A 16,330-nucleotide genomic window follows, 5' to 3' on the forward strand; every position below is an offset into this window, starting at 1 on the left:
ACAATCTATCGTGAGAATCAATAGAACACAAACTCACAAGATCAAGGTGATGCTAACAAAGGTGATGCACCAAAACAAATATAGTCAACCACCATTCTTAGCAAGCTTTATGCAAGAATATTGTGCATCACATCAATTACTTAGCACACCCGATTAGTCATGCATTGTGCACTAATACGACTCCTCAATCTACTTATCATTCTCACCTCAATCACATAACACTTCAACTAACTCTTATAAGTAACAAACTACACAATCCACACCCAATCCAATTAATCATTCCAGACTTTCTTGAAGTATCAAAATACAAAAATCCAGACCAAATGCAAAAGACCATTTCAAACCAAAATACATCACAACTGGAGTTCAGATGTGCAATCTATTTTCAAAGCTGATGTGATGTCATTGAAACCATACTAACATAGTAGTACATTCAAAGTACTACAAACAAGTCATATTATGACATTGTAATTGTCGTACCAAAGTCTAAGGCAACACATTGAATCATGCAGTGGTGAATTCACCATATCAGCTTCGCAGCATGATTTCCAATTGATGGCATTTCAGTAGGCTGGATTGCATACTGCCCAATCTATTCATTTCATGGACTTATTCACTTTGATCTACAAACTAAAAAAACCCCTTTCCTGTGAGGCCTTTTAGTCATCTTGTTTCATAGCAATTATAATTTACATTACTATATGCCCAATGAGGTTCAGCCTCAGAAAACAGCCCTAATTAGAGGTCTGTAAACTAAAACAACGCATACTCTTGTAAAATCATTGCAGTTCACACCAGTAAGGGTACTTTTGTCACTCCATAATCATCCTACTTGGCAAGGTTGCACAAGGCAGCTTGCTTCCTAATACAGATCCACAACAAAAGGGACAACCTAGATAAATTACAGCAGGCTGCTTAGCTGGCCTTTTGGTCCCTAATAACAGTGGTCTAGTGTACTTCATTAGAACACAATTCAATTCAATGTGTTTCTATGACTTCTTTGTGTAAGAAACATAATAGTTATCAGCTTTTTGTATGATGCACACCACGAAATCAGATAATATCAACATGCAAAATATATATATATATATTCAAATTAACACTAAATCTGAAAATTTTCAAAAAAAAATCATACAACAATACCCAATCAACATGAATATTGCAAGCACATTATAACAGAGGCTCCTAAACTTTCATGCCAAAAAGTTAAACCTTTCAAAAAAATAAAGTTAAATATTTGTATTCAAAAATAAATTAAATAATCTTTAGCATCCAGTCCTCTTAAACCATATTTTTTGGGTACAAATAACCACTCTTCTAACCATTTTGTACCACATTTAAAATAAAATCAGTAAACTGTCCAATATGCTACGACCTACGTGGAGCAGCAAAGTATTTGCTCATCCATGAAAAAACCATAGTATGGCCGTTTTTGAAAAATTCAGACAAAAACTTGTGAAATGCAAAGAAACCAAACCCAATGTTCTGCATGCATGCAGTGCTTGTGACTGCTTTGATCATGACTGAGGGAAGATAACTGCACCTTCTTGCTTAAAATAGCAAATAAGCAAATAGTTCACATAGAACAGAATAGATTAAAATTTTCAGTACAGCTCAAAACATTTCAAAATCAAAGCTCTGGAACAATTAACAATTTTATCGGTCCTTTCATGATCAAAATTTGTCTCTTAGGGGTAAAACTTACCAACTAATACTATGAAAATAAATATGACTATCAAGAAATTGGGTGACAAATTCGTATTGCACAAATACAATTCATCATCAGAATCCACTTGTACAAAATGCACACTAAATTAGTGGCTCAATATATTCTGCGACTACAAAAGAAGAATCTTAAGCCACAAGAGTGCTGGCAGTTGCTGATTCGCTGCAGTCAAATAGCACAAGTTACACAAATAGCAAAACAAAAACAAAAAGATCTACCTACAAGGTAACATAAATTACATCACAATTTTTTAAAAATAACTTAACCAATAATCATTTTCCTTGTATTGACTTCAGGCATCCATGCTCACTATGCAATTTTATGACAGTGCTTGATTCTATTGTGAATGACCTTGAAAATTCATGAAGAATATTTTATCTAAACGATCCTTATATTTGTGATATTGCTATCAGGATTTAACTGTGTGTTTTTGAGTCAAACTCATTGACCCATGTTTCATGAGTAGTGATTCAACATGAATCCATCTCTCATGAGAATAAATGGAACACTTAGCACTCATTGGATCTAGGTGATGCTCACACGGGTGAAGCACCGGGACTTCCCGGGAGGTCACCCATCCCAGTACTACTCAGAAGTCCCGGGAAGTCCCGGTGCTTCACCCCTGTGAGCATCACCTAGATCCAATGAGTGCTAAGTGTTCCATTTATTCTCATGAGAGATGGATTCATGTTGAATCACTAGTCATGAAACATGGGTCAATGAGTCTGACTCAAAAATCACACAGTTAAATCCTGATAGCAATAATACAATTTGACTAGCTGTGGAAATTATCTCCTACTTATTGATCCTTATATTTATTAACTTATGTTCTAAATAGAAATGCTAAATATCAGTAACGAGACTAGTAATCATGGAGTAAACTATGTAGTCAAGCACACTTAAGCTTAAGTAATATGGGAAGGGTGACCTCCCAACAAGTCTCGGTGCTTCACCTCTGCGAGCATCACAAAAATGTAATGAATGCAAAACCCTTGTTCCATACATCCCCTTTTAATGCAGATAATGAAGGGCAGTACAACAAAGCTAAAGCAACTGTCCAATATAGACATAAGGAGCCCACATTAATCAGTAAAAGGACTATTATTAACACTAATAAAATCTTCTCCAAGCTGAAGAGACTGGGTGGACAAGAGCAAGTTTGCTAGAAATGGTTACAGTTTGTAGGGGAAAGGTATAAGGAACAACGTGTTCCTGTGAATGGGCAAGCACATGCAGTGGGAATGCCCCCTAATCAAATCATCCCTTGCAAAGAAAGCAAAGAAGGCCCAGGGACAATCCAACTGCATCATTAACACTATTAAAATCTTGTCTAGTTGAAGAGACGGTGTGTGGCCAAGAGCAAATTTGCTAGAAATGGTTACAGTTTGTAGGGAAGGTATAAGGAACAACTTGTTCCTGCGAATGGGCAAGCACATGCAGTGGGAATGCCCCCTAATCAAATCATCCCTTGGAAAGAAAGCCCAGGGACAATCCAGCTGTATCATTGTAAATTAGGGGTGAACATTGGCAAGCAACAAGCCCCATTGATCAAACAATAACAATATACAAAAACACACCAAAACTATGTTTCATTGTATGCCAAACAAATATGGTTAAAAGGAGCAATAAAATGAGAAATATCTTACTATTTCCAAACAGGTGGCAGCTTCTTGACCCTCTTGTAATATCTTGCCAACCTATGGACTCTACTCTCCACTAAAATCAAGCGGAACTTAGAATCCTTATCCTTCCTATTCCTCTCAAGATGCTTCCTTACCGCAACTGCCTTCTTAATCAGATGATATAGATCCTCTGGTATTTCTGGTGCAAGGCCTGTAAAATCATTGACTTAAAAAAAAATACCATAGAAGTTCATGGTTGAAGTACTAGTTCTGTAAGCAAGTCATTAGACACTAGAACGTCACAATTCATTTATGTCTAAAGACAAAAGTTGGATACCATGTGCTTTCAGAATTCGCAAGATTTTGCTGCCTGTCACACTCTTGACCTGAGCAATCCCATGGGAGTCACGAAGAATGACACCAATTTGTGATGGAGTCAAACCTTTCTTAGCAAACTTGCAGATATTTTCCTCAACCTGCAGAAGATAAACATTAAGAAAATCATGAGCTGTCGGCATTTATACAAGATAACTAACAGTTGCACATAACCAGCAATCACAAGAATAACATGCACTACAATTGGCAGGGATGATTGGAAAGCCAACTTAGATATATAGCATTTCCAAAAATTAGTAATTGCATTAGTTTTATAAGAATGTTATGGCATTTATATAAGATAACTAAAAGTTGCACATAACCAGCAATCACAAGAATAACATACCCTACAATTGGCAGGGATGACTTGGAAGCCAACTTAGATATATGGTATTTCCAAAAATTAGTAATTGCACAAAGTTCTGAAGATTGTTATTGAATGATTAAAAAGTTGATAAATTTTGATATAATGGAGGAAATATTATTTAAGTCACAAACAGTAGAATACACTATATAATGAATGGAGATCTCTGCATAAACCTCAAGTACCATTGATTATCAAAATCATAAATATCTCAGATCAATATGACAATGATTGATAATTATAAAATGAAATACCATTATATCAAACTTACATCCTGAGCTGAAATCTTCAGCCAACTCGGAGGAGTCCTCTTGTAGGGAAGTGCTGAAGAGGAAATACCTTTTCTGCAAAGCAATTCAACCCATTAATAACAATAATATAACTAGACTATACATTGAAATCTCATTACAGGACAACAATAAAAAGTGACATGATGAAATAAAATACTGTCAAAAAGTAAATAATAACACAACACAAAATATAACGCAATTTTACAATTTGAAACTGTAATTTGAGTGTACAAAACCATAAGCTGGAACAACCTGCCTGCCTTAAACTCAGTGGCCAAACTTAATTGTATGGCATATAAAACTCACACAATATACGACATAAAAATGACTCTCTGCTCCACGCAATATTAAGCCCAATCAATTACCAAAAAGTAGTGTCATGTCCCCTCTTTAGCTCCTTCTGGCAGTGATAAGTGAGTTAGCCCATCAAGGAGTCTCATAGGCTGGCAAGAGTGTTATAGAGACTCAATCAGGGTTACAGTGTTCAGATTTGAAGTTTCTGACAGTGAGGCCATGATTCAGAGGAGTTCCTTAATTATAGGAGAAGACCCCTACTTTCTAGAAGGTGGAGGTATCATCCAGCATTGAGGTTATAGGAGACCGTCCCCTGATTTCAATTTCGGGAGATTCGGAGGTCTTCCTACTTTTAGGGTTATCCCTAGATTTGAGGGATGAGACTGTTGATTATTTCTTGATATCCGGCATTAGTCACAGGTGGTGGCAAGTTCAGTTTCACCTTCTGATGGTGATCTGGCTATTAGTTGGCTCTTGGGGAAATATTTAAATATATTTAAATATTTAATTACTAAATATATTTAAATATTTCCCTAAGTTAGTAATTAAATATTTAAATAAGGCTGATTTATTAGCCACTAGGTTGAAATAAGGAGATTTTTGGCTCTTGATTTCCAGCGACAGGAGCTTCGCTGACGCTTGATACTTTTACAATAATTGAAATAATGCTTTTTTTCCTCTATGTTGGACGCCAATAATGAAAATAAAACATTATAACCCAAAGTTTCCACTTGAGTCATATTAGGTCATTTTTAGGGTTCCAATGCCTAGTAGGGAGTTATAAGGAGAAGCAAAGGAAGGAAAGATTATCTTTTACATTATTCATCCATCATTTTGGGCGCTTGGCTCTGGTAGAGCATTCCTCCAACTAGGACACCAACCCTAGGTTGAGAGAGTAAACTGTTTGGGACGTAACCCTCAAGCAGCTGTGATTCAGCAAGTCTTCAGTACTATATTCAGGCAGAAAGCAAGCAGTTTCAGCAATGGCAACCCTTCTTATCTGATCTTCAGCAGCAGCTGCCATCTCAGTTCTGATCTTCAGCATTGGGCCGCCTTTTCTGCACACCTGGGCGTTGGAATAAGAACAGATCTGCTGCAGACCTGTAGCTGGCCGCCTATCCATATCTGGCATTGACTGTAGCTAAGGTACTTGGTTGCTTTTATTTTTGTAACAGTTATTATTGGGTTCGTTTGGGTATTCCCAGCTTTCAAGTCCTGTGTTTTTCAATCACTACTATGCTGTTTAAATATTGCTGTTACTAGTAGATATTGTAACACATCTATTTTGAAGAGAAAATTTCAAAAATCAAAAACCAAACTTCTGCACTTCTGTCTACTCTGTAAGAACACTTAAAAATTGCAGGAGAATTCTATTTATTTAAATAAAATTACAGCAGACCAGTGAATCGGTCTGCTAGGGATATTTCAAGTAGCAACCTTACAATGCTATGGTTTAGTGCCAATGAAAAGAAAATCTGTTATGAGAACAATCCAATGAATGCTAGACATGAATTCACATAACAAATCTAAAAGACAACTAAAAACAAGTATAAACTAAACCATCACAAAGAATTGTTACTTAGGAAATAAATTCAAGGCTCCATTCTTTATGCTTTATCAGGTGCAAAGGATCAAAGAATTTCAATATCTGCGTTTTCTAAAAACAAATTTGAGAATTGCTTTCTCTCTCCATTCACCTACTTCTGCGGAGAGTTGCAGACATGCCTATCATTAGACAAGTAAAAGTGTAATTGGAGTATTATGTGGATTGAAGAGAGTGAATACAAGACAAAGTTAAAAAGCCGATGAGGAAGATGAGGTAGTGTACATCTGTGAGCAGAGATGACCAATGCTGCAGCATCTACTCATTTGTCACTAAATAAAATATGTAAATTCATTAATAATTATAAAGATAGCTTAAATCTACTTCAGAAATTAAACATAATAATTTTTTCTTCAAAAATATATAGGTAAATCTACATATCCAATTACCATACTTTGTCATAACTACAAAATGCAAATATTTTACATTATTAGGACAGGCATACACATCATGACAACAGAATCAAAATCTGCAACGAAAGCATAAACAGCATATAGAAGAATGCCAATACAAATTTGAGGCCAAGTCACAATTAGGGTTGTAGGTATAACACATGGAACCTGTGTAAGCATCTTTTCTCTATATCAGGGCAAGGTTCCAACTTGCATTCTATCACTACCAATATAGTATTATGGTATTATCAATCATTATAAATGTAAAGGAATTGGCTCTAAATAATGTAGCCGAGCAGAAAAGGTACAGTTTACATAACATTGTCATGCCAACTAGAATTGACCTTATAGTTTATTCTCTAAATTCAGTACAAATGAAAAAATGAGAAGTGATTATTAACTCTTTAGGATTACGCACTCAGAAAATATTGAACAACACTTAAAGAACTGCAGGAAAATGATTAAATGAGCAACACATCTGGATGCAATTGATACTGGCATAATATTTGTTCCTTTGATTTAGGCTACCTACGCAAGAATGGTGAGCTAAACACAAACTAATGACAGTCAATTGTTTATTATTTTGTGAATTAAGATTGGGAGCTTCATAATAATTGAAAAAAAAACAAAGTCTGATGATAATCCAAGGCAATTGTTTGTAACAAAATACCCTCTTGTGTCATTAGAATATCATTATGGATGAAAATATAAAACCATGTGCACAACAAATATGATAACAGGCACCTGGATAGAAGTGTTTTATATCATAAAAGTGGTTTTTCCTAAACGATGATAAGGAAAGTTTTGTTTGTGGTTGAAACATATGGAGGGGATGACAGGAAACAGGTTTCCAACTTTCCAGGCCAGATTTTTTTCCTGGATTAGGGAAGTGGAGAAAGCTCTATAAGAAGTAGGGAAATGTCACATATTCAAATGAAAGCATGGATCAAGAATGCTTATATACATCATAGAACCTTAACATATAATGTTTGTGTTAAGTTATTCAAATAAAAAGTTAAGAAGAGTGGAAGTCAAACATATTACCAAAATTTGAACATTAATTTTATGGGAACAAGAGAGGACAAGTTTCCGAGAGTTTCTAAACCTCCAGGATGCTCTCATTTCAAGGAGGGCTCCAAATGTGCCATAATGTGCCCCTAGGTAACATTGGATCACTCGTATCCTAGCACATAAATGTATTCCAATTTCTAAAGAATCAGACAAATCTCCAGAGGATATGCCCGCAAGCGTTTATTATTAAGTGAAAAAACAAACTATGCAGATAACCAGGTCAATGCAGAGCCAATGACCTCACATTTATTTTTATGCTCCGGCATTACATGCACACAAAAGGAAGTGGATGTATTACTATATTAATGTTAGGATGGAATTGATAAGTTCGAAAAAAGTGCATGTGTCAAGCCTGCATATGGGTAATGAGACTGGACTGCATATTAATCACTGCTTCATGCAAAAAGTGTAAATAGAAAAATTAAAAACAAAGATAAAAGCATTAATAGTTAAAGCTACCAGAGCAAACAGAAACTGTAGCTCGAGTTATAAAAAATGAGAAATGAATTAAAGCCTTTCTTTCTGATGATGAACCTTGAAATAATTGTGTATAGTTGATACCAAAATAACAACAAAAATTTATTTCCTCCTCTTTTTTAAAAAATTTATAAATGATTAAAATAAGGTACAATCATTCTAGATGAACAAGGGCAGGTGGCAACTACCCCTTTACCTTGACAAGGAAATGGGTTCAATTCTACACATCAAAAACCACAATCCGTGACCTCAGCGGTTTGACAAAAGCTTAATGTCATGCATTTGCTAATCAATTTTCTTGTAATATGTCATTTTAAACCCCCTTTGAACATTTACACTAGAAACCATACTTCTATGAAACAGCCACACTTGTGTGAAATGGGCACATGAATAAGAATTTGTGAAAAGTTAACTAGAAAATCTCAAAAATTATGGAAAAAAATTGGTGGTAAAGGAACAAAGATGCATGGACAAGGATACATATAGATATATTGATCCATGAACATAATTTTAGTGATCAAGGACCAAAATTTCAAGGACAGATATACACCCATTTCTGAAGACCTCTAAAACTGATACGTCCAGATTCAGAGCATTCATAAAAAACACAAACATAAATTTTGTGTATTTATAAAATATAATCTTTGTTCACCAATCGGAAAAAATTAAAACAAAATTTCCATTACTTCCAAATGCAACATAAATACATAATTACTACATAAATAATTAAATGATGATTTAGCAGTTTAATATAACTAAACTATAAAACTCAAGAGATAGAACCAAATTACAATGCCAACGAAATGCAAATTAAAATAGAACAAACCTAAATAAATAAAACATAAATTAAAAAATAAAATACTAAATTTCTTTTTATTAAGTTTAGGAAAAAGCACATCAAACTTTTTGAGAATCGAATTGCATACCATCCAGCATGGCTAGAAAATTAAAGTTTTCCGGGCATGGATATATATACTATCTGAGTCACATCCATACCAGGTACAACAGTACACATTTTTTGTATAGTAAGGGGCATTCTACAACATATAGTGCACAAGGGTTGAGTACTTGGTTGCTTGAAAATCTAACAATACTTACTGACTGTTGAAACTCAAGGTGGCAAATAGATCTGCCAAACAACAAACAAGTGAAACCTACCAATCAATATCCTCAACATCAGTAGATAGCATCTCAAAACTTGGATCTACCAATTTGTGTGTTTTCGAAGCCCACGCCATTTAGGAAGATATTACTACTAATAATTGGAACAATTAGCACAAAGCAATAATATTAATATTGTGGTATTTAATGCATCTACATAGCAGATCCCTCAAAGGGCTCTCATTATTTATTAGCAAATGGCCATTTGGTATAGCTTTCCCCGCAGGGGAGGAGCTAGATTCTATACTATAAAATAAAAGTTGAATTTTTGTTCACTGTTGCACAATACCTCTGGTACCATTTAGACATTCACTGTATTTTCTAAGATTTAAAGATGATTATGGGAAACTGATTTGGATCAACAAAAATTTCATGAAGAACAAGTCTTCTGTATCAGCAATTTAGTTTGTTTTGCATTTCTCACATACAAATATCTCTTCAAGATTGGGGTTCACACAAAATAGAGACAAGACCCTTTCAAAGAAGCTGAATGCATACATCAGCCATTAGGTTACCACTAGTCAGAAAATGTTGTAGATCTCAGTTGGTAGGAGCCATTTCAAAGATATCACAGCAAGCAAGTTAATTGACCTAAAATTTGAATAACTTACCACACAATACCTAAACAGAGGATGGGTATGAGCTTTATGGATGGAACATACAACTACCACAAGTTTAGTGACAGTTGGAAAATAGTGTTGATTCCGGTCAGTATGGGCTATACCAAACAAATTAATATTCAATTTATATTGTAAGCTCCAATGTAAAGGCACAATACTTAGGAAGATAATTTAGATAATGTCTGTAACATGCAAATTGCTGCTTCATAAGCAATTAAAGAGCAACGTCACCTTTAAAATTTAAATTAAGGCAGAAATATTAATGATATCAGAGCATAAATAATCTGTAGGATGAGCAGTTAAAACTGACTTTCTCATACTTTTTCATAAAATAAAATCAGTGTTTTTTGCCGTTGTGAGGCCTGCTAAGAAATTTTATTAGTTACTTACTACAGAATTTTAAAAATCCTGATAATTGAAGTACTCGATGGCCATTTACGTAGAGTTTAGAATGTAAAGTCACAATCAAGAAAGACCACATTTTGATATTCAAAAAACCCTAGTGAGAACTTTTATCTACTCAAATTCTATGCTGTTCAATAAGATGTACAAAACTACACCCTCAAATTTCAAATATTTAGCCACATACATTCCGTGTGCTAATTTTTTGTCCACCTTGACAATGCGATATCAAGAAGACGACCGAAAGCCCTTCCATAAATATAACCCATAGCATACCCCATTTTTGTGAACGACAATAACTTCTAGTTCTGGTTTAATTCTCAAAAGATCTAACTCAATGACATGCAAAAGCTTTGAAACTTCAGTATGGTTACGGCATCAAACATTACAGATTAAGCATACACAACCAACAAAAAGGGCCGCAACTCCAGGGCGAGTTGGAATGTGAGATATACCATATAACCCTAAGTCATGCAACCAATGCAGAAGGATAAATCAAGAATCTACCAAATCAAAAAAGAATGATTTCTTCGCTGATTGTTTCTCGTTTAGCGGATTACAAAGCAACAGGTAAACGAAAATAGATAGATATTCCCTTCACTCAGAAAAAGGGAAATAAAGGCAAAAATCCAATTCTATTTTCTATATTAAAAAAATGAGACATTTCGCAACGCAGCACTCGAAGAACTTCTAAAAGCAACATTAAAGATCAACGATTCACACCGTGACATGTATGAACGGCACAGCAGCCAGATTCCAGACCAAACCCATGTACCTTGAAAATATTATAGATGTCTGGCATAGCTCCAATGCTAACTTGCCATAATTAACAATTTAACAAATTGCAAAACCAAGCTAATCAAAAATGTGTGTTAAAGGTTCTTACCAACTGTGTTCTAAAACAATTTATATGTTTGACAGTGCTCAGAAGTTTTAATTGAATCTGCTAATTTTTTACCTAAAAAGATAGGCAGAAAGGGTAAGGAGAATACCCTCGACTGTGCATACGCCCCATGATGAACGAATGAATGAACGATTGATCTCCCTACTGCCTCGCCCGCCCCTCCTCGTCTCTCCTCTTCAAAACTCTGATTCGTATGGGTTTCTCTGAACTACCTAGAAGTCGATATATTTCAACTACATCTAGGGTTTCACTTCAGCTTCTCTCAGCCGTCGATCGCGGTTATAGATCGACGGTTGAGGATGTCCGTCTATGGGTTTTGCAAGTGGGCAAAGAATGTTTGGGTTTCTCTTAAGAGAGTTCATTCAAACCTAACGAAGGGCCTCTAGTTTTATACTTTAGAAGGATTTGTAATTTAGGAAAAATAAAAATAATTAGCTTTCCTTCAATTAAAAGAATTGACATTAAAATGTTTATTAATTTTATTTTAATAAAATTGTTAAAAAATTAATTAATTAAAAGTATGTTGGTAAGAAAGAGGTTGACAAATATGTTTGGAAACTAGTATATAATCTAGTTTAGAAATTCATTCATGATTCAAAATAATAATATATTTTTATTTTTATTTTTATTAATTTTACTGTGATAAAATTTATTATAATCAATTAAGTAAATATGTTGTTGTGAAAGAGGTTGATAAATATGTTTGAAAACTATCATATAATCTAGTTAAGAAATTTATTCACCATTCAAAATAATAATATATTTTATTTTTATTTTAGATTCCAAAATGGAATAGTTGTATGTGACTTCAATTTTTTTACCAACTTCGATGGAGCATACCCTTTGATCTCTAGTAGTGGAGGAACTATCATACAATCTAGTTTAGAAATTCATTGAGGATCCAAAATAACAATATATTTTAGACTCAGGAATGGAGTAGTTTTATGTGACGTCAACCTTTTTTACTAACTTTGATGCAACATATCCTTATCTCTAGTAGTGGATTGGAGGAGACTAGCCTTCCATAAATACTCTCTAAATATATTAATAAATAGCCTGTGCTTACCAAGTGACAACTACATTAATTAGTTATATACTTTTTTAAAAGTTGAACCAAAAATATTAATATAATTCTTATTTCCACATAACAAATATATTTTAACACATTTATTTTGAGAAAGATTTATATAAAAGATGTTTATACTACTACTCAAATCTATTTTTAAAATTATAAATAAATAAGTTTATTAAAAAATTATATCTTAAATACATTAAAAAATTATCTATTTATAATTTATAAAGTAATTATAGTTAAATGGTAAAAAAAAAAAAAAAATCTAAACTAGGGTTTAAGCATTTATTCTTGATTCACTACTAGTGATTTGGGTTATTGTTATTGATAGATCAAGATACCCCTTTTCAAATTATTTTTATATTTTTCGTTTTGGTTGAAGTTCTACTGAGAGCTACTTAGTTGCCCATCTCTGGGTTTTATAAGGAGGCTTAAAATTGTTGGGTTCTTTATGGAATTCATTCAAATCTAAGGAAGTGCCTCTTATAGTATACTTTAAAAGGATTTATATTTTCACATATTAAATATATTTTAACACATTTATTTTGAGAAAGATATATTTTAGAGATGTTTATCTGTAAAAAATATATCTATGGTATAAGTACAATAGGTACTTGAGAATGTCACTAGAGATTTAAATTTTGATAACTTCGTGATTTATTTTATCTTTGTTGGTTGTTTATTTCATTTGAATCACAAGTCAACACCTTAATGATATTTTTAAAATCTCACATAGATTTTTCACAAATAAATCTCATAATCTACTTAAATTTATTCAATAGCAATATAACTAATCTAATATATTAAATTGATTGTATTAATATTTTATTTTCAATCAAGATTTGTGAATTTGTAACTTTATATTTAAAACTAATAAAGAGGAACTTAAAACTTGAACATTTAGTATTTTCTAATTATAAAGTAACACTCAAAATCTTTTTAAAATTATCAAATATTTGAAAATTTAAAGAATTTGTTTTATTAATCTTTACATATTTTAAAGCATTTAAGTATTGTTGTATTTTTCTAAATTTGAAGTTATGGTTTTTTTTTGGTGAGAAAATTGTAATATTTTTTTAAAAATTAACATATAATTTCACAAATAGCAAAGTTTTTTTTTTTTTTTTTTGAATGATTTTTTTTTTTTAGTTGATTTAATTGATTTAAATTTTTCGTAGATAAAATAATTTTCATTTTGTCGCATTAAAATTTTCTAAACTATCAACCAACTTAGTGTCTTCTCAAAATGTATGGGACAAATAGAATTCATAAAAATACTAGTCTAGGATCTGTCATGCCTATTGTAAGATGTATCTAATATACCAACTAAAGCATTTTCAATTTTTGCATGTATTATATAATGGCGAGAGAGTTACCTTCAATGTTATCCTATTCAAATCCAAGACATTCTGCCAAAGTGAGACCTTCGAGAAGATTCATTTCTTCAACCACATTATTAAATAAGGAGGAAGCACAAAGGGTTACACTACTAATATTGACCCAAAAAGGTCTCTAACATAAACCCCAACACTTGCTTCTCTTGAATTACTTCTACAAGCGCCATTAAAATTGATCTTTGTAAACTTAGTTCTAGTTGGTTGTTATTAATTGATAAGACTTATTAACTTTGTTTTAAAGTGGTAGTTGATGACTACCATTAAATGGTAAACATGGACTTTTCCAAAAATTTCAAAAAAAATAATCCCAAGTTTTCAAAAGGGAGTCACAAATTTATACTTGAGGGCATAAGCATTGGCAAGATTTGGAATAGATTTATATATCCCCTTAATCAAATTATCAAGGCTTGGTGTGACTTTTCTAAATGTGTTTATTATGCTCCTGCCAAACTATCCAGAGAATTGTTACTAGAGTTATCCTCCAAATACATGCATACAAGGACATTTTATAGATGACCAACTAGGATTAAAAGAGATCCCATATAGTATTCAATAATAGGGATACAATTTGTTATTTATTCATCACTGAAAACTACCATTCTTGAGCAAAGGGGCAATGAAGAAATAGATGATGTGCAGTTTCATTTCACCATTATGCAACACATATTTGAATTGCTGAGCTATTTATAATTTGGTTAATCTTTAATTTGAGGATGTGATTTCTCAAGATGAATCATGAGAAATACTTTATACCTCTAGTAATACTTTATTATTCTGGCAAAGTGAATGAGTTCTATGAGATTGTCGTTGGGCTTATTGGTGCTGAAGGATCTTGTACTCTTGCCTTTACTAAATAAATATCATTCATCATTGTGGACTATTTTACTTTATCTTTATTGTTTGATAGGAAAGTTATCATGTGTGTCACTGTGTTTTTAGAATACATGTATTTGAAGGTCATTAATTGGAAAAAGAGATGTGTCCTTCCATGCAACTCTTCTAGAAGTAATCTCCATCGAGATGACATAATCAATTGGTCGATGTCGTTTGAATGAAAATTGGAATGACGGACTAAACTTTATGACAATGATTTTGAGTAGTGTGGTCATTCAAAGAATCATTCCATAAGTTAACGTTTACCCAATTATGCACTTGCTTTTTAATGTACTTGGTGACAATATGTCTTGGTGCCATCATGAAATTCCACATGACTAAGCCTATAGGAGGACTACTCAATGTAAATATTCATATAGGCTTATCAAAATCAAGATATTTAGCCATGATGATTTGGCCCTATTTGGAGAGGGATTGAGCATGCATTTTCTTAACAAGTTTCCCTCCAAATGCAATGTTTCTTTTTGATAAACTAAATAGTTCAACTCTCACTTCCATTTTCTTGTTTATCATGTTGTACAAGGACATGAGTGGTTTTTTTTGGAATCCAAAAAAATAACCTTTCCACATAAAAATTCTTATCATCTTTTCAATTTATTATACCACAACATTTGGTTTCTTGAGCACAACAATATAATAATTTGGAATAGTAACTAAAATTTATTTTACCAAAAAAAATCTACCTAAGAGTGAGATCTATCTAACCTTCCATTTTGAGGTGTGCTTAATTATGTTCTTTTGATGACTTTGTTCTAATAAGAAATATTATTAGCGCCCATAAAAAAGGAATTGCAAGATAGGTACAAGGGAGATAAGGTTCTTGAAAGCTTGACATTAAATGATTTTCCTTCTCAATCATGCCTCGGTATTGAAGATATAAATTTTAGACATTTGATCATTAGTCTTTTCCCTGATACTACACAATAGAGTTCTAATACCTTCTTGATTTGCATAGCTTCCACAAAATTTTCTCTACTATACAATAGTGTATCATCTGCAAATAACTCATGTCATAAAATGGTAGTGCTCAAAGTATGAGTGTCATATTTTAATCCTAAAACATTTTGGTGCTTGGTCACCTTATTGAGAGCCTCTTCCATGATAATAAATATAATAAGTGGCAACAAATCTCCCTATTTAATCCCTTAGGTATATTAAAAAAGATAGTTGGTACACCATTGATGATAATGGAAAAGGAGGCTCTTGATATACATGATTTGATCCATTTGTACCACTTGTCAAAAAAGCCAAACTTTTGAAGAACCTTAAGGAGGAATTGTAGAAGTTGTGAAAACCAACTTCATAGATCACTAAGAACACCTGCATGCAAATAATATGTACTAAAGAGAAACTAGAAAAAGAAAAAGAAGAGCTTGGAAAATCTCAACGGTGTGAGAGCAAAAATTGTATTCCAAGTTATGAAAACAAAAAGTACAAAAGTTCAACCTTAAAGGTGAACAAAACCTTAAAGGAAAGAAAACTAGGTTTGCACATTATAATTAATATGAAATATTAATTATATTCACCTAACAGTAAGCTTAAGTAGACTAGAGTAATACATGACTTAATTAATTAAATCAACATGATCTAATTAATAAGTGTAAATAAATAGTTACTCTAACACCCCCTTAAGCGAAGCTCAGGAGGTAAGCTAACCTAGCAAAGC

General features: G+C 32.9%; 1 protein-coding gene across 1 annotated transcript; it reads right to left on the minus strand.

The window, feature by feature from the left end:
- Positions 1-1,564: 1,564 nt before the first annotated feature.
- Positions 1,565-11,496, minus strand: LOC149543780 (small ribosomal subunit protein uS15). The gene is made up of 5 exons (XM_089798463.1): positions 11,390-11,496; positions 4,359-4,431; positions 3,686-3,824; positions 3,373-3,559; positions 1,565-1,888 (listed from the first exon to the last, which is right to left on the minus strand). Exons 1-5 carry the CDS (start codon positions 11,410-11,412, stop codon positions 1,855-1,857), a joined length of 456 nt encoding a protein of 151 aa, XP_089654589.1. The 5' UTR covers positions 11,413-11,496; the 3' UTR covers positions 1,565-1,854.
- Between the last annotated feature and the right edge of the window lie 4,834 nt (positions 11,497-16,330).

This window comes from Cupressus sempervirens, chromosome 8 (assembly GCF_028749045.1).
Source record: "Cupressus sempervirens isolate cs-2001-9-10 chromosome 8, ASM2874904v1, whole genome shotgun sequence".
Lineage (NCBI taxonomy): Eukaryota > Viridiplantae > Streptophyta > Pinopsida > Cupressales > Cupressaceae > Cupressus > Cupressus sempervirens.